General features: G+C 41.6%; 1 protein-coding gene and 1 pseudogene across 1 annotated transcript in view; both read right to left on the minus strand.

The window, feature by feature from the left end:
* Positions 1-14,472, minus strand: part of CCDC148 (coiled-coil domain containing 148) — a 242,673-nt gene that overhangs the window by 104,954 nt on the left and 123,247 nt on the right. The window contains exons 8-9 of the mRNA XM_003795962.3: positions 13,100-13,238; positions 11,603-11,809 (exon numbers count right to left, since the gene is read on the minus strand). Of these exons, the coding sequence (XP_003796010.1) occupies positions 11,603-11,809; positions 13,100-13,238 (346 nt within the window). The remainder of the gene's footprint in view (positions 1-11,602; positions 11,810-13,099; positions 13,239-14,472) is intronic.
* Positions 6,569-7,061, minus strand: LOC105887580 (annotated as a pseudogene).

Below are 14,472 nucleotides of genomic sequence, written 5' to 3' on the forward strand. Positions count from 1 at the left end.
CAAAGCCAGATGTGAACAATTTGGAACACAAGTAGATTATCAAAGAACATAAATGGTATACCAAATTCCCCCTATAGCACTTTTTTTATGTAGTCAATTTGCTACAAAAACAACATATTCCAGGCTATATTAAGTAAACGCTGATGTTTATTGGGTGCCCACTAGGGATTAGGACTGATCTCCAGCATTGGGGATACAAAGGCGAATAAAACATGATCTCTTACCTCCATGTGTTTAGAGTCCAGCAAGAAATAGACATACAAACGTTGTCAGATGTAATAAAGGAATCAGGGAGAGCAATGTGGGGAGAAGGAGCCCATTCACAGGGTCCATTGTGAGAATGTAACGTGCAGAGAAAGTTGTCCTGGTAACACATCATCACGCACGACGCAAAAGAGCAAACACGCTTTATGCTTATCTACCTGCTGGGTGTAAAGTTTGAAATCGCTCAGATGCCACCATTTCTCACCTATAAAAACAACAATTTGACATGTTTTCATTTCCAAAGCAAAATTTTATTTAACAAATTCCACAAATATGTGGCAATCACACAGCAAGTAGGGTGGGGAGAGAAGGCAGAAAAGATGGGGCCTGAAAGAAGCTAAGGGCGCTCTGGTCACCATGAAACCAATCTTTTTTTTTTCCTTCTGATTTTGCTCCTGAATAAATACTTAAGATTCAGCCCTGTGAGAGAACTCTGCAGCTCAAAGGGCCCTGTGGTTGGCCTTACAGATAACAGGCCATAGAGAATCTTGGTGAGGATAACTGAGGCAGAGGTAGAGTCTTAGGGAGGCTGGAGGCTCTAAACTCCAGGCTCCTAACTCACAGTCACGGCATCTTCTAGTTGTCCCCATTAGTTTACTCTCCCCTTCATCTCTGATAATAACTTCTTTTCAGCGAGCCACCAACCACCTAAAACAGCTACATCCCCCAACTGGCAGCCGGGTGAGGCAAGTACAAGTAAGTTCTGGTTCGTGGATGTGGTAAGAACAGAGTGTGAAATATCTGGAAGAAAACTTGAAGGGCATTGGTGTGGCATTGTCCCTCCCTCCTTCCTCTGGGGCTTACTAATTTCTCCCACATGGTCCCCTGGCAGCTGCCGATGTGTTTTCTATTTCTGTAGCTTTATCTTCACAAGCAGATCACATAAATGAAATCATAAGGTATGTGGCCTTTTGTGTCTAATTTTTTCCCTTAGCACACTACGCTTGAGATCTGTCCATGTTGTATGTCTCAGCAGTATGCTGCTTTTCATTGCTGAGTAATATCCTGCTGGCTGGCCCTATCAGTTTGTATGTCCATTCCCCAGCTGAAGTCATTTCAGTTAGTTCCGGTTTTAGCATTTCCAGATAAAACTGATATAAGTGTTTACTTACAAGTTTTAGAGTCAACACAGTTTTCGATCTAGATGAGTAAACACCTATGAGTAAGATTGCTGGGCCATGCGGTAAGTGTATGTGTAACGGTATGAAGAATTGCCACAGCGTTTCACAAAGGGACTGTATTACTTTGCATTCCCGCTAGAAATGTATGCGAATGCCTGTTGTTCCACATCTTTGTTAATATTGGCATGGTGAGATGTTTTTGTTTCAGACTTCCTGAAAGGTAATTCTGATATTCCACTGTGGTTTGAATTTGCTTTTATCCAGCATCTTTACATATCTTCTTTGATAAAATCACTGAACATTTTGCTCTTTTTTTAACTGGGTTTTTCTTATTAAGCTTTAGGAAATCTTCATAAATTCAGACACAACTCCTTCGTTAGGCGTGTAATTTGCAAATTCTTTCTCCCAGTGGGTGGCCCGTCTTTTTATGTCTTACCATTGTCTTTCTTTTTATTATTATTATTATTATTATTTTACCATTGTCTTTCAGTAATTTTGAGCATGTCCAGTTTATCAATTGTCTCTTTTAGGGATGGTGCATTTGGTGTCTTTTCTAAGAAGTCTTTGCCCAACTCAAGATCATAAAGGTTTTCCTCTATGCTGTTCTCCCCTACACTTTGCAGTTTTGGTTTTCCATGTAGGTTTATGATCCACTTTGAGTGAATTTTATATAGGGCATGAGGTTTATTTATCTTTGCACCCAGTTATTCAATGGCTTACATCATTTTTTCATAAGATTACCGTTTTTCCATTCAACTGACTTCGTATCTTTGTTGAAAACCAACTGACGTTAGATATTTAGATCTATATCTGGAGTCTTTGTTCTGTTCCACCAGACACACTTAAATTTTTTTTAATAAAAATGTATTTATTTTTAACAGGTATTAAAAAATACTGGCTTTTCAACTCCAAGCTGTAACTTCTCCTGTTAAATTACTCTGTACTTGCAATTATGGTTGCCTGAAGTTTTATGGCATAAAGTAACTGTAAAATACAAACATCTATATTCCAGACCAAGTATCCTCATTTGCAAAACATCTTGTGAGATGTTGTTATGACTTGCAACAGAAATATAAGGCTCTCATTATAAAGAACATTAAACGGCCTCTTTAAAACTTTATAAAATAAACCCCAATGCAGACAAATACGCTTTTAAAACTAAGCCATTTTAAGAGTAGGGCTACTTGGACTATTTTACTTGGAACTAACGTGTAGATTCATCAATTCCCCAAACCCTGTGGAATTTCAATTAGCTACCTGCCAAGAGTCAAAGATAGCATGATATAGCCATACAGAGGAAGTGCCATCTGCTGCTGTGACCAAAAATCACTCTGGCATGATGCTTATGGTTCCTCAGAGCTCTCTCGCTCCTGCCAATGTTATATCCACGGCTAACACAGGAAACTTCCCTGTAAATGCCCCCAACTGCAGAGCCTATAGGGAAGCCAGTAATGCAAGGCTTCATTCATCAACAGCACTGACGATGCTGAAGGTGCACGGCCCAATTTACCACACCAAGCATGCATAGACAAATGCCATAAATTGTCAGAAATGATTAAATGCTTGTCAGTTCCTGTAGTAAACTGGACATCCATGCTCCTCCATTGAATCATTCTTTTTTTCCCCCCAAATAAGTACATGGTATGGGGATGAATAAAGCCCAAAAAGAAACAACTTGCTGTATCTCCTGGTACTGAGAAACACCCCTCAGGATGAGGTCAGACGTGGAAATAATCCCAGAGGGCAGTGCTCACGCACAGGGCACGGGCCACTGTAGGGGTTCAACCAGGGGTCCAGAGTGTTCACCAAAATTTGTTCCACTTTGGCTGGACTTGAACTTCAATTTTTACAGCACCCTAAATTTGTGTCCTGTAGCCTCTGAAGTCTGCTCAGTTCTCAGCCTCAGGAGCTGTTCTTAGTTGGTGTTTGGGTATCTCACCTTGTGTATCTAGAGCTTAGAAGCTGACAAAAGATCCAGGGGTATTTTATACACATTTTAGAGGCTCTTTATCTTCCACTCCTTCATCTCTAGTCCCCAAATCGCACCTGCCTTTGCAGACCAAACCCCAGTCTCTGCTTCTTTCACCTATCAAGACTATCATTCTCTGCTTGAGTCATCTGTGTGTCCACCTTACTCTGAAAAATGATCTCATAAAGAAATCCAAGGTAAATATGAGGCTCACTCTCAAAGCTGCTCTTATGTCAAGGAGGTTATCCAAACGCTGGTTGCCCAATGCCTGCAAATAATTTTTGAAACATTTTTTCCAGTTTCTATTGCTGTGTGAGGGTGAATGTGATATCAGTCATTCATCATCTCTGGAATAGGAATCAGAAAATTCTCTATTTGCATTAAAGTATCACCCATATCTGATTTGTGAAATGTTAAGTCCACATATATTCTTGAACACCCAGGAGGCTGAAATCTGTGGAGAAGGGGAATTATGGAAGGAATCAATACTGTAGAGAGCTATCACATGTGGAGATGGCATTCAAACGTTATTCATTCAAAACAGTGTCTTCTGCATCAACATTATCTGATTTCCCTCATTCCTATGGCTTCTTGGCCAGGTGTATGATCAGCTAGAAATGTGAATAAAAAGTGTAAACACAAGATGAGGTGGAAAAGAAAACTAAGCGCCTGGTGACTTTGTTCACGCCTAAAATATACCTCACTTTTGTGGGTAGCCAGGTTTTATTTTTAAAACTCCATTTGGCATCTCAGAATATTCAATGTTGACAATTAAGTCTTGTGTTTCACTTCTTAATGACTTTGCACATCATGTACTTGTTTCTACAGCAAGCCTCCTGATAAATAAGTTAGAAAGAAGGTAGTGAGAATAGTACCATGTCAGGCGGTATTGAGAAGAGGAAGAAAATGCCCGAGGCTTATATTCTTTACTTCAACAAAAGTTACAGAGCACCTGTCATGTTTCAAACACTGAAAATCTAAGCAGGGGTGAGGGAGAGTTTTACACCAAGATGAATAAGATGGGGTTCCTTCTTGCACTTGTGCTGGGGACAGAGATTTTTCAGGGTTCCTTGATCATAATCACTGGCAAACCAGAGGTATGAACTAAAGACTAGGAAGAGCAAAGAGGATATTGAATCTAGTCAGGGACTCAAGAAAATCTCCCTGTTGCAGATATTTGCGCTGAATATTGAAGACGCGTGAGATTGAGCCAAATGCAGGAAGGCAAGAGAGGCCTTTCAGGCAAAGCCTACAAGAGCTAGAGCAAAGACACAGAGACAGCAAACGGAATGTGCAGCCTGGTGCAGGGGTGGGGTACAGGGGGAGCAGCTTATAAATAGTTTGATGTTTCTGAATTGTAAGGTGTGGAGTAGAGTATGTCAGAAAAGCAGGCTGAAAGGACCTGGGCCCATGTTATGAGGACCCAAAAGCCATGCCTTTAAGTTGGGACATTACTGTGAGCAACTGAGAAGTTACCATCAGGACGGCATACCTGAGTTGTATTTTGGATGGGGCATGCTGGCTGTAATTTAGGGAGGGATTTCAGAAGGGCAGGATGTGCAGCATAGCCACGAGAGGGTTGGGGCAATAGTGCAGGAGCAACATCCAGGGCCCTGTGATAGAGAGGGAGGGGTAGTTAGGGAAAAGACAACATTTTCCAAAGTTGGGAAATGGCAACGAGGGTGAGGGAGAAGCAGCAGCTAAGTTTTAAGAAAGAAGTCCAAATTTACCACAGGAAATTAAAGATTTCCATTTTGGACACTGAGTTTGAGGCATCTGTAGATTTCCAAGTTGATATAATTAGCACGTAGCTGGATATATGAGGTTCAAGAGAGAGCTGTTCAGGGATGGGGAAAAAGATTTGACAGTAACTAGCATAAAAGGGCAGATGAAATCACAGGATGCTTGGGGACGGGTGAAATAGAGAAAAGCAAAGAGCAAGGAAAGAAAACTGAAGGATGCCGGGGTTTTAGGAATGGACGGACAGTGAGAAATACACGGGTAGTATTAGAAGCACTCTAAGTGTGGCAGACTGAACAGTTTTATATAAGCTGAGAGAATAAAGAATGTCGAAGAGTGGGTAGTCAACCGGGAAATGGAGTGGAGAGGTCCAGCGGGATCAGGACGGAAAAGCATGGGTGGAATTAGCTAAATGGGGGTCACCAGTGACCTTGGGGAAAGGAGAGGATTTAAGTGGATTGGAGAGGTTCAAAGTTCTGCAGAACAATAATATAGATTATTCTTTCAAAGGTTGATTTTAAAAGAAAGGATAGAACTAGGGATAGCCCCAGAGCTAAAAGGTGAGTTGTTTAGAAAAGATTTCTTTCTATGTATAGGAAAGACTTAACCACGTATACAGACAGTAAGAAATCCTAGAAAGAGTAAGAGAAACAAAAATAAGGGAAGGGGACAATCTCTGGAACCACATTTCCTTTTTTTAATTTTGGATTAATATGAGGGTATACAGTTAGCTTATATTAGTCCTTCAGCTAGAAAGTGTGACATTGTACCCATTAGGTGGGAACTTACCTAGAATCGCACTTCCAATATTTTGTTTTATTTTATTTTATTTTTTATTTCTTTGCCCAGCTTCTAGATTGATATTTTGGTCCAGCATCTCAGAAAGAGCTATAAAACTGTAGCAAATAACAATTTACCCTGACATACAAAGATTTTAAGGATCCTATTTGTAAGTAAGCATTGGTCATCAACCCCAATACCAGTTTCCAGCCTTCAGGATTTCCCAGTTTTCTCTACAAGATATATTTCAGACTAGAGAAAAAATCTTACATTTCCTGATTATCTCTCTGAACATTAAGATGCTGACGCACAGGGACCTGTGAATCTCTGACGACTGCTGTCTGGAATCTAGCCCGCTTGCAACATATATGGAAGCCCTGTTATGTTTAAAATGCAGATGGTAAGCTGCCTCAGTCCTGCCACTGTTCCCATATGAGCCACATGGAACAGTTAAGAATGCATTCTCCCACTCACTGTAAAATTAAAAGTGCTACACAAATGGTCCTTTCAACAGGTTCTTCAATTGTCAGTAGGTATCGTTCTCACTCTGGCCTCCGAGTGTTGGTCCTGTCTTTACTATGTGCTGTGAACGGAGGCAGCAGGAGCCCATGCCCTCATACCCTTAACTCTTAGAACCTGTTAAGTGGGCTCCCACTAAGCAGGTAAGGCAGAGATGCCACCAAACAACCTACGCTCAGACCACAAGGCAAAAGCATTTAATGAACCCCTCCTCCATGTGGCTTCGAGCCACCAGGACACAAGCCCCTCTAACACCCTTAGTCTTCTCTTCAGCTCTTCTGCTGAGGTCTTTGGCCTTCACAGTAATGGCTGCTTTGGGAGTTTTCCCTCCCCAGAACTTCGTAGCAGCCCAATCATCCTACAGCATTGATGGGAGCAGCTCCAGTCCTGTTTTTGGCAGCATTTACCCGTGTCTGCTCACTGACCAATGCCCATGGTTTATCAAGGTTGACAGTTGGGCAATAGCTCTGGTTCCTCTTTAAGTGGTAATGCCTCATACCAACTTTCCCAAAGTCACCTGGGTGGTATTTGTTGAAGTTAATCCTGTGGTGATGCATGCCACCAGCATTACCCCGGCCTCCTGGGTGCTTCCAGGGCTTGCTGATGTGGCTATGGCTGTGGCTCCCATAGCCCCAAAGCTTCCAGATCTTCCTCAGTCTGGATGGCATGTCAGCAGCCAAAACAAAGAGCATTTTTTATTTATTTTATTTTACTTTTTTTTTTTTTTTTGAGACAGAGCCTCAAGCTGTCACTCTGGGTAGAATGCCGTGGCATCACATCTCATAGTAACCTCTAACTCTTGGGCTCAAGCAAGTCTCCTGCCTCTGCCTCCCAAGTAGCTGGGACTACAGGCACCCACCACAATGCCTGGCTATTTTTTGGTTGCAGCCATCATTGATGTTTGGCAGGCCCGGCCCTGGATTCGAACCTGCCAGCTCAGGTGTATATGGCTGGCGCCTTAGCAGCTTGAGCCACAGGCACCGAGCCTATTGTTTTGTTCTTGAGATGGAGTCTAACTCTGTCATTGCCCAGGCTAGAATGCCATGGTGTTAGCCTAACTCACAGCAACTTCAAACTCCTGAGGTCAAGTGATCCTCCTGCCTTACCCTTTCAAGTAGCTGGGACTACAGGCACCATCTACAACACCTGGTTAATTTTTCTATTTTTAGTAGTGACAGGGTCTCATTCTTGCTCAGGTTGGTCTCCAATTTCTGAGTTCAAGGGATCCTCCTGCCTCGGCCTCCTGGAATGTTAAGGTTACATGTGTGAACCACCATGCCCAGCCTAGAATCACATTTCTAAAGTAATCAGATGGGTTAAGCATTATATGCTTAAAGGTGTATGTTCTGTGGATTATCAGATTACCAGGGTGGATGGTCGTAAGATGTTTAAATGGATTAATGAATTCACTGATGTCCAATGCGCATGTGCAGAGGGATTGTAATGAATGTTAATGAGGTCATTGCTGTATAGTGCACATGCACAAGATTGCCTATATAAACCAACCATAAATAAAGAAGCTCGCCATTTTGCCTGAGCAAGCAGATGGTCACCTTTATTTAAAACACAATTTCAACAAGCATGCTTATTCTTTGCGACATTGCTGTTCCATGAGACCCTTATGGCAACACAGCATTCCAAACATTATGGGGAACAACTGAACCTTTACATGTAGAAGAATCACATCATGTATCTAGAAGAAAGCTGGCAATCACCAAGAGATAGAAAAACACAGGGAGGAAATCAGAGGTCATTTTCACTCCTCAATGACTAAGTTTTCTTGCTAAGTATGAGGTGGCTTGTCTATTGAAAGTCTGGGGATGAGGGTGCATGGTGTCAGGTAAGGGTCTTGAGGAGTGGAAATCATTTGGAACAGTTTTAAGAAGAATGTGAGAATGGCCAGACTAAGGCCTCACATGTGGCACTGAGAGTCTGGAGGAAATCAACTTTTCCCTAGCAGCACTTAGCCACCCAACATGGAAGCAAAGAAAGTCAAGGTGAGACAGCTGTGGGAATGGGGTTCCCCAACCAAGCCCTAGAAAGGCAGGGGTGCTAAGGAATCAAGTGCACAGCTAAGAGTCGTCTAGGGCTGCATCCTGGGCACTCTACTTCCTCCCTTTCCTCTCATCCCTCCAGTGAGGCCAGAACGGCCCTGCTTGCTACAGCAACTGCTGACAAAAAACCAAAGTAAAATAAAACAGAGACACAGAGAGAGCATGCAAGTATATTATTTCAAAATTCCTTTAACACTTTTCTCAAAAGACACCAATCATCTAAATCACTCCCCCCAAAAGCCCTTTAAAATTCCAAGGCTGAGAACAAAATTACGGCTAAATGTTTAATTAATGTTTATTATAGCTAGTGTATTAGTTTAGAAAGGTCAAATTTATGATACAATGAAGTAATATTTTTCACATTCTGGGGATGCACTTTACAGCCCACTGGGGCCTAGAGTATAATAAATATCTTCTATTATTTTATGGGATTCTTGTATGTAAACCTGTGTGAGGCTGAGATAATACTAAAATTTCAAGTTGAATGAGCTGGTGTGAACCTAAGACAAGTCACTTCATCTTGCAGGATTCGGCTTTCAGACTAATCAAGTGAAGAATAGGGATAAATCAACCAGTTTCCTTCTAGATGAAAATAAAATCATAGGCATAACTTAAGATGTTAAATTGCCATAGTGTTCATACATTTATTCTTTTCCTTTTATGACATGTGTTTGGTCCCAGTTATCATTTATTGAGCTTCACTTCCTCATCAGGAACACAAATTCCAACAACAATATCATCTCTACAGGAAAGAGTACCATCTTATTACCATTCACTTTATGTTCCAATTTCTCTGTTTTCTGCCCACATTTACTCTTTGGAGTTTTCATCCCTGAAAGTTCAGAGGCATTTGTCAACCCACATCATGTTTTCTCCTGGAGCCACACCTCTGATTTCAGTAGGTGGATGGTCTGTGGCAACCTCTGCACATCCCAACTTAGATATGACTGTAGATAATACCAGAAAATGCATATAAGGCAGCCATCAGAAAGCCTGATGCACAGAGGACACTCAGCAGAGTGCACCTGACATGTTCAACAGTGAGAAGCCTGGGAAATAATCAAAACACAGCTTTGTTTTTGTGACCCCCACTCTGACGTTTCTGCTGTCACCAGATGAAAACTCAACAAAACACATGATTTCCCCCTGGGTTGCAGAGGGGCCCATGGTAACTTTAAGTCACAAAACACAGCATTCCTTCAGAATTGAAGTGTACAGTTGCAAGAGAGATGACAACTCTTTCCTCCTCATTCAGAAGATGGTTTCTCTTTTCATTCCCTAATGGTTAGGCCCTCAGGGCCCACAGGAGGAAGAAGGGACAGAGGAGACATAAAGGAAAGGACAGCAAAGTTCTCATTTGATTGGCGACTGACACTGCCCTTCGCAAACCTGGTAGGTGGTTATGCTGACTCTTATCCTCTAGCAGGTTTGTTGCCTTGGCTGCGAGCTGGGCTGTTCCCAGAAAAATGGCCCTGATGTGGGCCACGCACATTTTCCTTCGACTAGTGATTGCTCTTTCACCTACGAGGTTCCTACTAGGCACATACATCCACCAAAAGACACGTCCAAAAATGTTCTTAGCACCATTCAAGTAACAAAAACCTGGAAACAACTCAAATTTCCATTAATAGGAAAATGCCCGCACGTGCGATGAAATAGTACACAGCAACAAAGAGCAAATGACTGTAACATGCAGCAAGGATGAAGCAGATGTGAGCAAGATGTACTCGGGAGGACGTACTGTGAGTATGATTTGACTTAGATAAAGTTCAAGAGGAGACAAAACTAATCCATGCTGAGGAAGTCAGAATAGTGGGTGCAAATGGAGTAGTATTTGCTGAGAAGAGGCATGAGGAAGGAAGGCTTCTGGACTGCAGGAAAAGTTCTACATATTGATCTCAGTGGCGTTTGCATGGGGGTGTAGATACATGTAGAACTTCGCCCAGCAGTACCTGTAAGCACTGTGCACTTTACTGCATGTAGATTTACCCCAAAGCACAGAGAACATACTGCAGCATGGCTCAAGGGCTAATGATAACGTGTGCAAAATGAATATAAACCAACTAAAAGTACAAGGATTTGCCTTGCCCCAACCCCTGTGAGAAGAAACGTGCGTTAGCTCTGCAGCCCATGGTAGGTAGATGAGCCTTGACACAGCTTCTATCCATTTCAGGTGTCAAGCTTATGCAATGTCAAAAGAAATCTATTTTTTGTTTTGAAAAAATTCAAAGAAGGCAATTGTCTTCTAAGGTTTTAAAACAAAGACATTTGTTTTGCATGCTATTAATTAGTATAGCCTAATGGCTGCCAGGTTTTGTTCGATCAAGGGAATAAAATTTCTTGCTGCACTATCAATCTCCGACCATATCATTTATCAATAAATCAAAATGTGTGCACTTTATGGAAGTTACACCTCAACACAATTTGTTTTAATGACTCCTGCCAACACTCCTGGGGAGTCATCTACACGCCGGGGCTCCAGGACTCACGCACCTGCAACTGGTCTGGGAACGCAGTTGCCCCTGACACAGCAGCCTCCTGCTTTCAGTTCTGCCATGGAGGCAGCTCCCTGGACTTTCCCATGAGCACCAGACACAGCCTTCATCCTCCTAACTACAGGGGTTGCCTACTAAGTCCCTACGCCATCCACAAGCCCCTGTCAGTCCTGGGTCTGGGGAGGAGGCAAACCTCATCTATCCCCCACACTTTGTTGAGGGCTCCCACGCAGCCCTGAAAGCTTGCCCCAAGGTATCCCCTCATGAATCTTCTTTCCTCTTTATAACTTGACCTATCTTTGCTGTGAATGAGAAGTCCAAGAGTCTTTGCATCAGCATTAGACAGTTACTTCACAGTTACACTCTGCATTTTTGTCCAGCCCCTCAAGCTACACCATTTATGGTTGGTGTTAGACGTCTCAATCCAAACTTCAGTATTAACATCCTGCACACAAGGAACTTGTGGTTGAACCATGTGAAACTGTTGACAATTTTTGACCTGAAATAATTACAATTTCATATGATTCAAACTAACAGTTTAGGCTAAACAGTTTAGCCTATCTAAAGATAGGCTTTCTAGAGAAAGTGAACTTCAGGTTGGGTTTGAACAAAGGGAAAAGTGGGTTCTGAAATGAATACCGCAACACTGAAACACCTTACCTTGGCCTTCAGCTCAGCACACAGCTCCTGTTGCTTCTTCCTGTCCTTAGCCAACGTGCTTTCCATTTCATGAGTTGCACAAGCCTCGATGAGGGTCAGCATAGCCTTCTGTATAAAGTCTTTCCTATGCTTATTCCAGTTCAATAACAAGATCTTCCTCTGCTCCCTAACAAAGCGATATTGGTCACAATATTTCTCATGTTCGACCTGAAAAGATAGCAGATGGTGAATATTTATCATTAGGAAAATGAGTCTACATTTATGTCTTGGTTACAAAAATGACTAAAATGAATTATAACCAATGATTTTGAAAAACTGGGGACAAACATCTTTATAGAAAATACAGCAACCAAGAACCAGGTACTACCTTCAGAATTCTGAGCCTGTGGCGAACTGGAGACTGAGGCCAAAGCATTTAAGTTTGTAAATCATGGCTTGGCGCCTGTGGCTCAAGTGGCTAAGGCGCCAGCCACATACACCCAAGGTGGCAGGTTCGAATCCAGCCCGGCCCGCCAAACAACAATGACAGCTGCAACCAAAAAATAGCCGGGCGTTGTTGCGGCGGGCGCCCGTGGTCTCAGCTACTTGGGAGGCAGAGGCAAGAGACTCACTTGAGCCCAGGAGTTCGAGGTTGCTGTGAGCTGTGATGCCACAGCACACTACCCAGGGGGATAGCTTGAGGCTCTGTCTCAAAAAAAAAAAAGTTTGTAAATCATAAAGTAGCTTCTATACATGTGTGAATGTTATTATTATTTGCTTAATTCAAAAAATTACAGAGTATCTGATAATATTTAATAGCATGGCTTATTTTAAAATTAAGAGCCTATGTATTCATTTTCATATGTGTTATAAATTATTATGAAATTAATTGGTGACATGCTAACTTCTGTTTTCTTGCCTCTGTGGTCTTGCTGACTAAAGAACAAAACAATAATTTCCCAGCTCCTTCTTGGGGAAATTTCAGTCATGTCTTTGAGTTCTGTGTTGAGGTATTTGTGTTTCAGACTCATCTGGGGGATCAAGCAGAGTCATCGTAGGGGAGGACAGAGGTAAGCGCCAGCCCCCAAGGTGCTGTTGGCTTCCCCATGACTAGGACTGGGGGGCTGCAGGCTTTGGATAGAGAAGCAGGCACTCCATTTTAGGCCAGACCTGGAGATGGCAGTATCTCTGAGGGTGGGCAGGTGACTATATGGACACCGGTGTGGGGTGTGTGTGTGTCAAACAGTAGCAGAGCAGACCTGCCAGCCACAGTGAAGATCTCTGCAGCAGGTAGGCACAGAAAGAGTAAATGTTGCCAGAGGGGCCCCCACCTTCTCATGGCCCATAAAGTTTTTTAAAATGACCTGTGCAGACTTTCAACTTATAACCCTGTTATTTTCTAGAGTGTAGGAAAAAATAATTGTTAGAGCACCATTTAAAATGCATGTCTATTGCTTAATAATATTTATCACTAAAAGAATTTAATTTACCAGTATGTAGGTACAATCCAGCACTCACCAAATCTTGCCTGGATTTGTGAGGATAATATCTTTGTAACATGTCCAGATACAAAGTCCTCCTGCCAAGGATATCTCCAGAGTACTGGTCCAAAATAGTCTGGTAAATCCAGAGGTCTTCTTCACTTAGCTGACAATTTCTGGAAGCAACAAAAATGTTACAGTGTATTGCTGAGCAACCACGAATTTTAGGGACCTTAAACTGTGCGAGCTCTTAGCAAGTGGTGATAATTATGTAAAATGAGGTTTCTGTGGGTTTTTTTATACATTAGCCAAATTTAATGTCTGTTACAGAAAAGTTTCTGAATTCTAATTGCATGGGTTCTCTCCATTCTTTATTTGGTCTTGCCATGCGTTCCAGGCATGACTTGAAGAAGTTTAATGAGGCATAATAATTTTCTAAATATTTATTATCTTTCCCCATAATAATATTTTTAAAAAAATTATGACCAACGAATGAAATAAACCAACACTCGAAAATAAATGATTATGCATACAGATTTAAAAGGAATTTTACTTATTCAACCAAGTTTCTATGTCTAGACTGCAAGGAAGTACCAATGTAAACACTACGTCAACAATTACATAAAGGAAAATAACGACAAATTCTCAGAAAGGCACTGAGTTAAGATCTGACTTCAAAGGAAAAGTCTAAAATTATCTTTTATTTTATCCTTTTAACTTCTTCCTTCGTGGGGGTGATACCAAATCTTGGTAGTGGGAAAAACAGCCAATGGCATTAACTTTTAGATTACTAAAGAAATCATTTCTAACAGAATCTCTTCAAGTCACCTTCCCAGTAACATGTCTACGATGCTCCAAAATGCCCCCTTCATTTCAGAACATTCCTGGGCACTGGCCTGGCTTGTGTTCTTGGCAAAGTCCTATGCAGAGTGAAAAGTTCACCATATCAGCTTGAAGTCTAAACTGAGCTAATGCCTCTTTATATTCTGAGTTTATTTGCATGTTATTATTCCTGTTTAATCAATTAGAATAATCAAATACAGATGCAATCAGAGGGAGTATTATTAGCAACAAATATTTCTGTGATCCAAGATGACAACTTGCCATTGTTTATTTGTACTATGTCAGTGGTCTTACACTTGAAAGGTAATAGCACAATTCAAGGGATTTCTTATATGTCTTCCATGCCCCTGAAAAATATTTGACTATTTAAAACAGAATAAAATACCCTTTTTAAAAATTATTGATACCAATGGGAAGTCAACTGTCCTCCGACAAGGCAAAGCATATCATTATTATTCTGGTAAGCAGGAAGACGGAGAAAAACTTCTTGCTCCATATGGGAAAAAAGGGTTAGAGGTGTTCCACTAGGAAGAGGACTACTCTGTAGTTCTTCTTTTTTTTTTTTTT

This window comes from Otolemur garnettii, unplaced genomic scaffold, assembly GCF_000181295.1.
Source record: "Otolemur garnettii isolate 467f Iridium unplaced genomic scaffold, OtoGar3 scaffold00098, whole genome shotgun sequence".
In the NCBI taxonomy this organism is placed as follows: domain Eukaryota; kingdom Metazoa; phylum Chordata; class Mammalia; order Primates; family Galagidae; genus Otolemur; species Otolemur garnettii.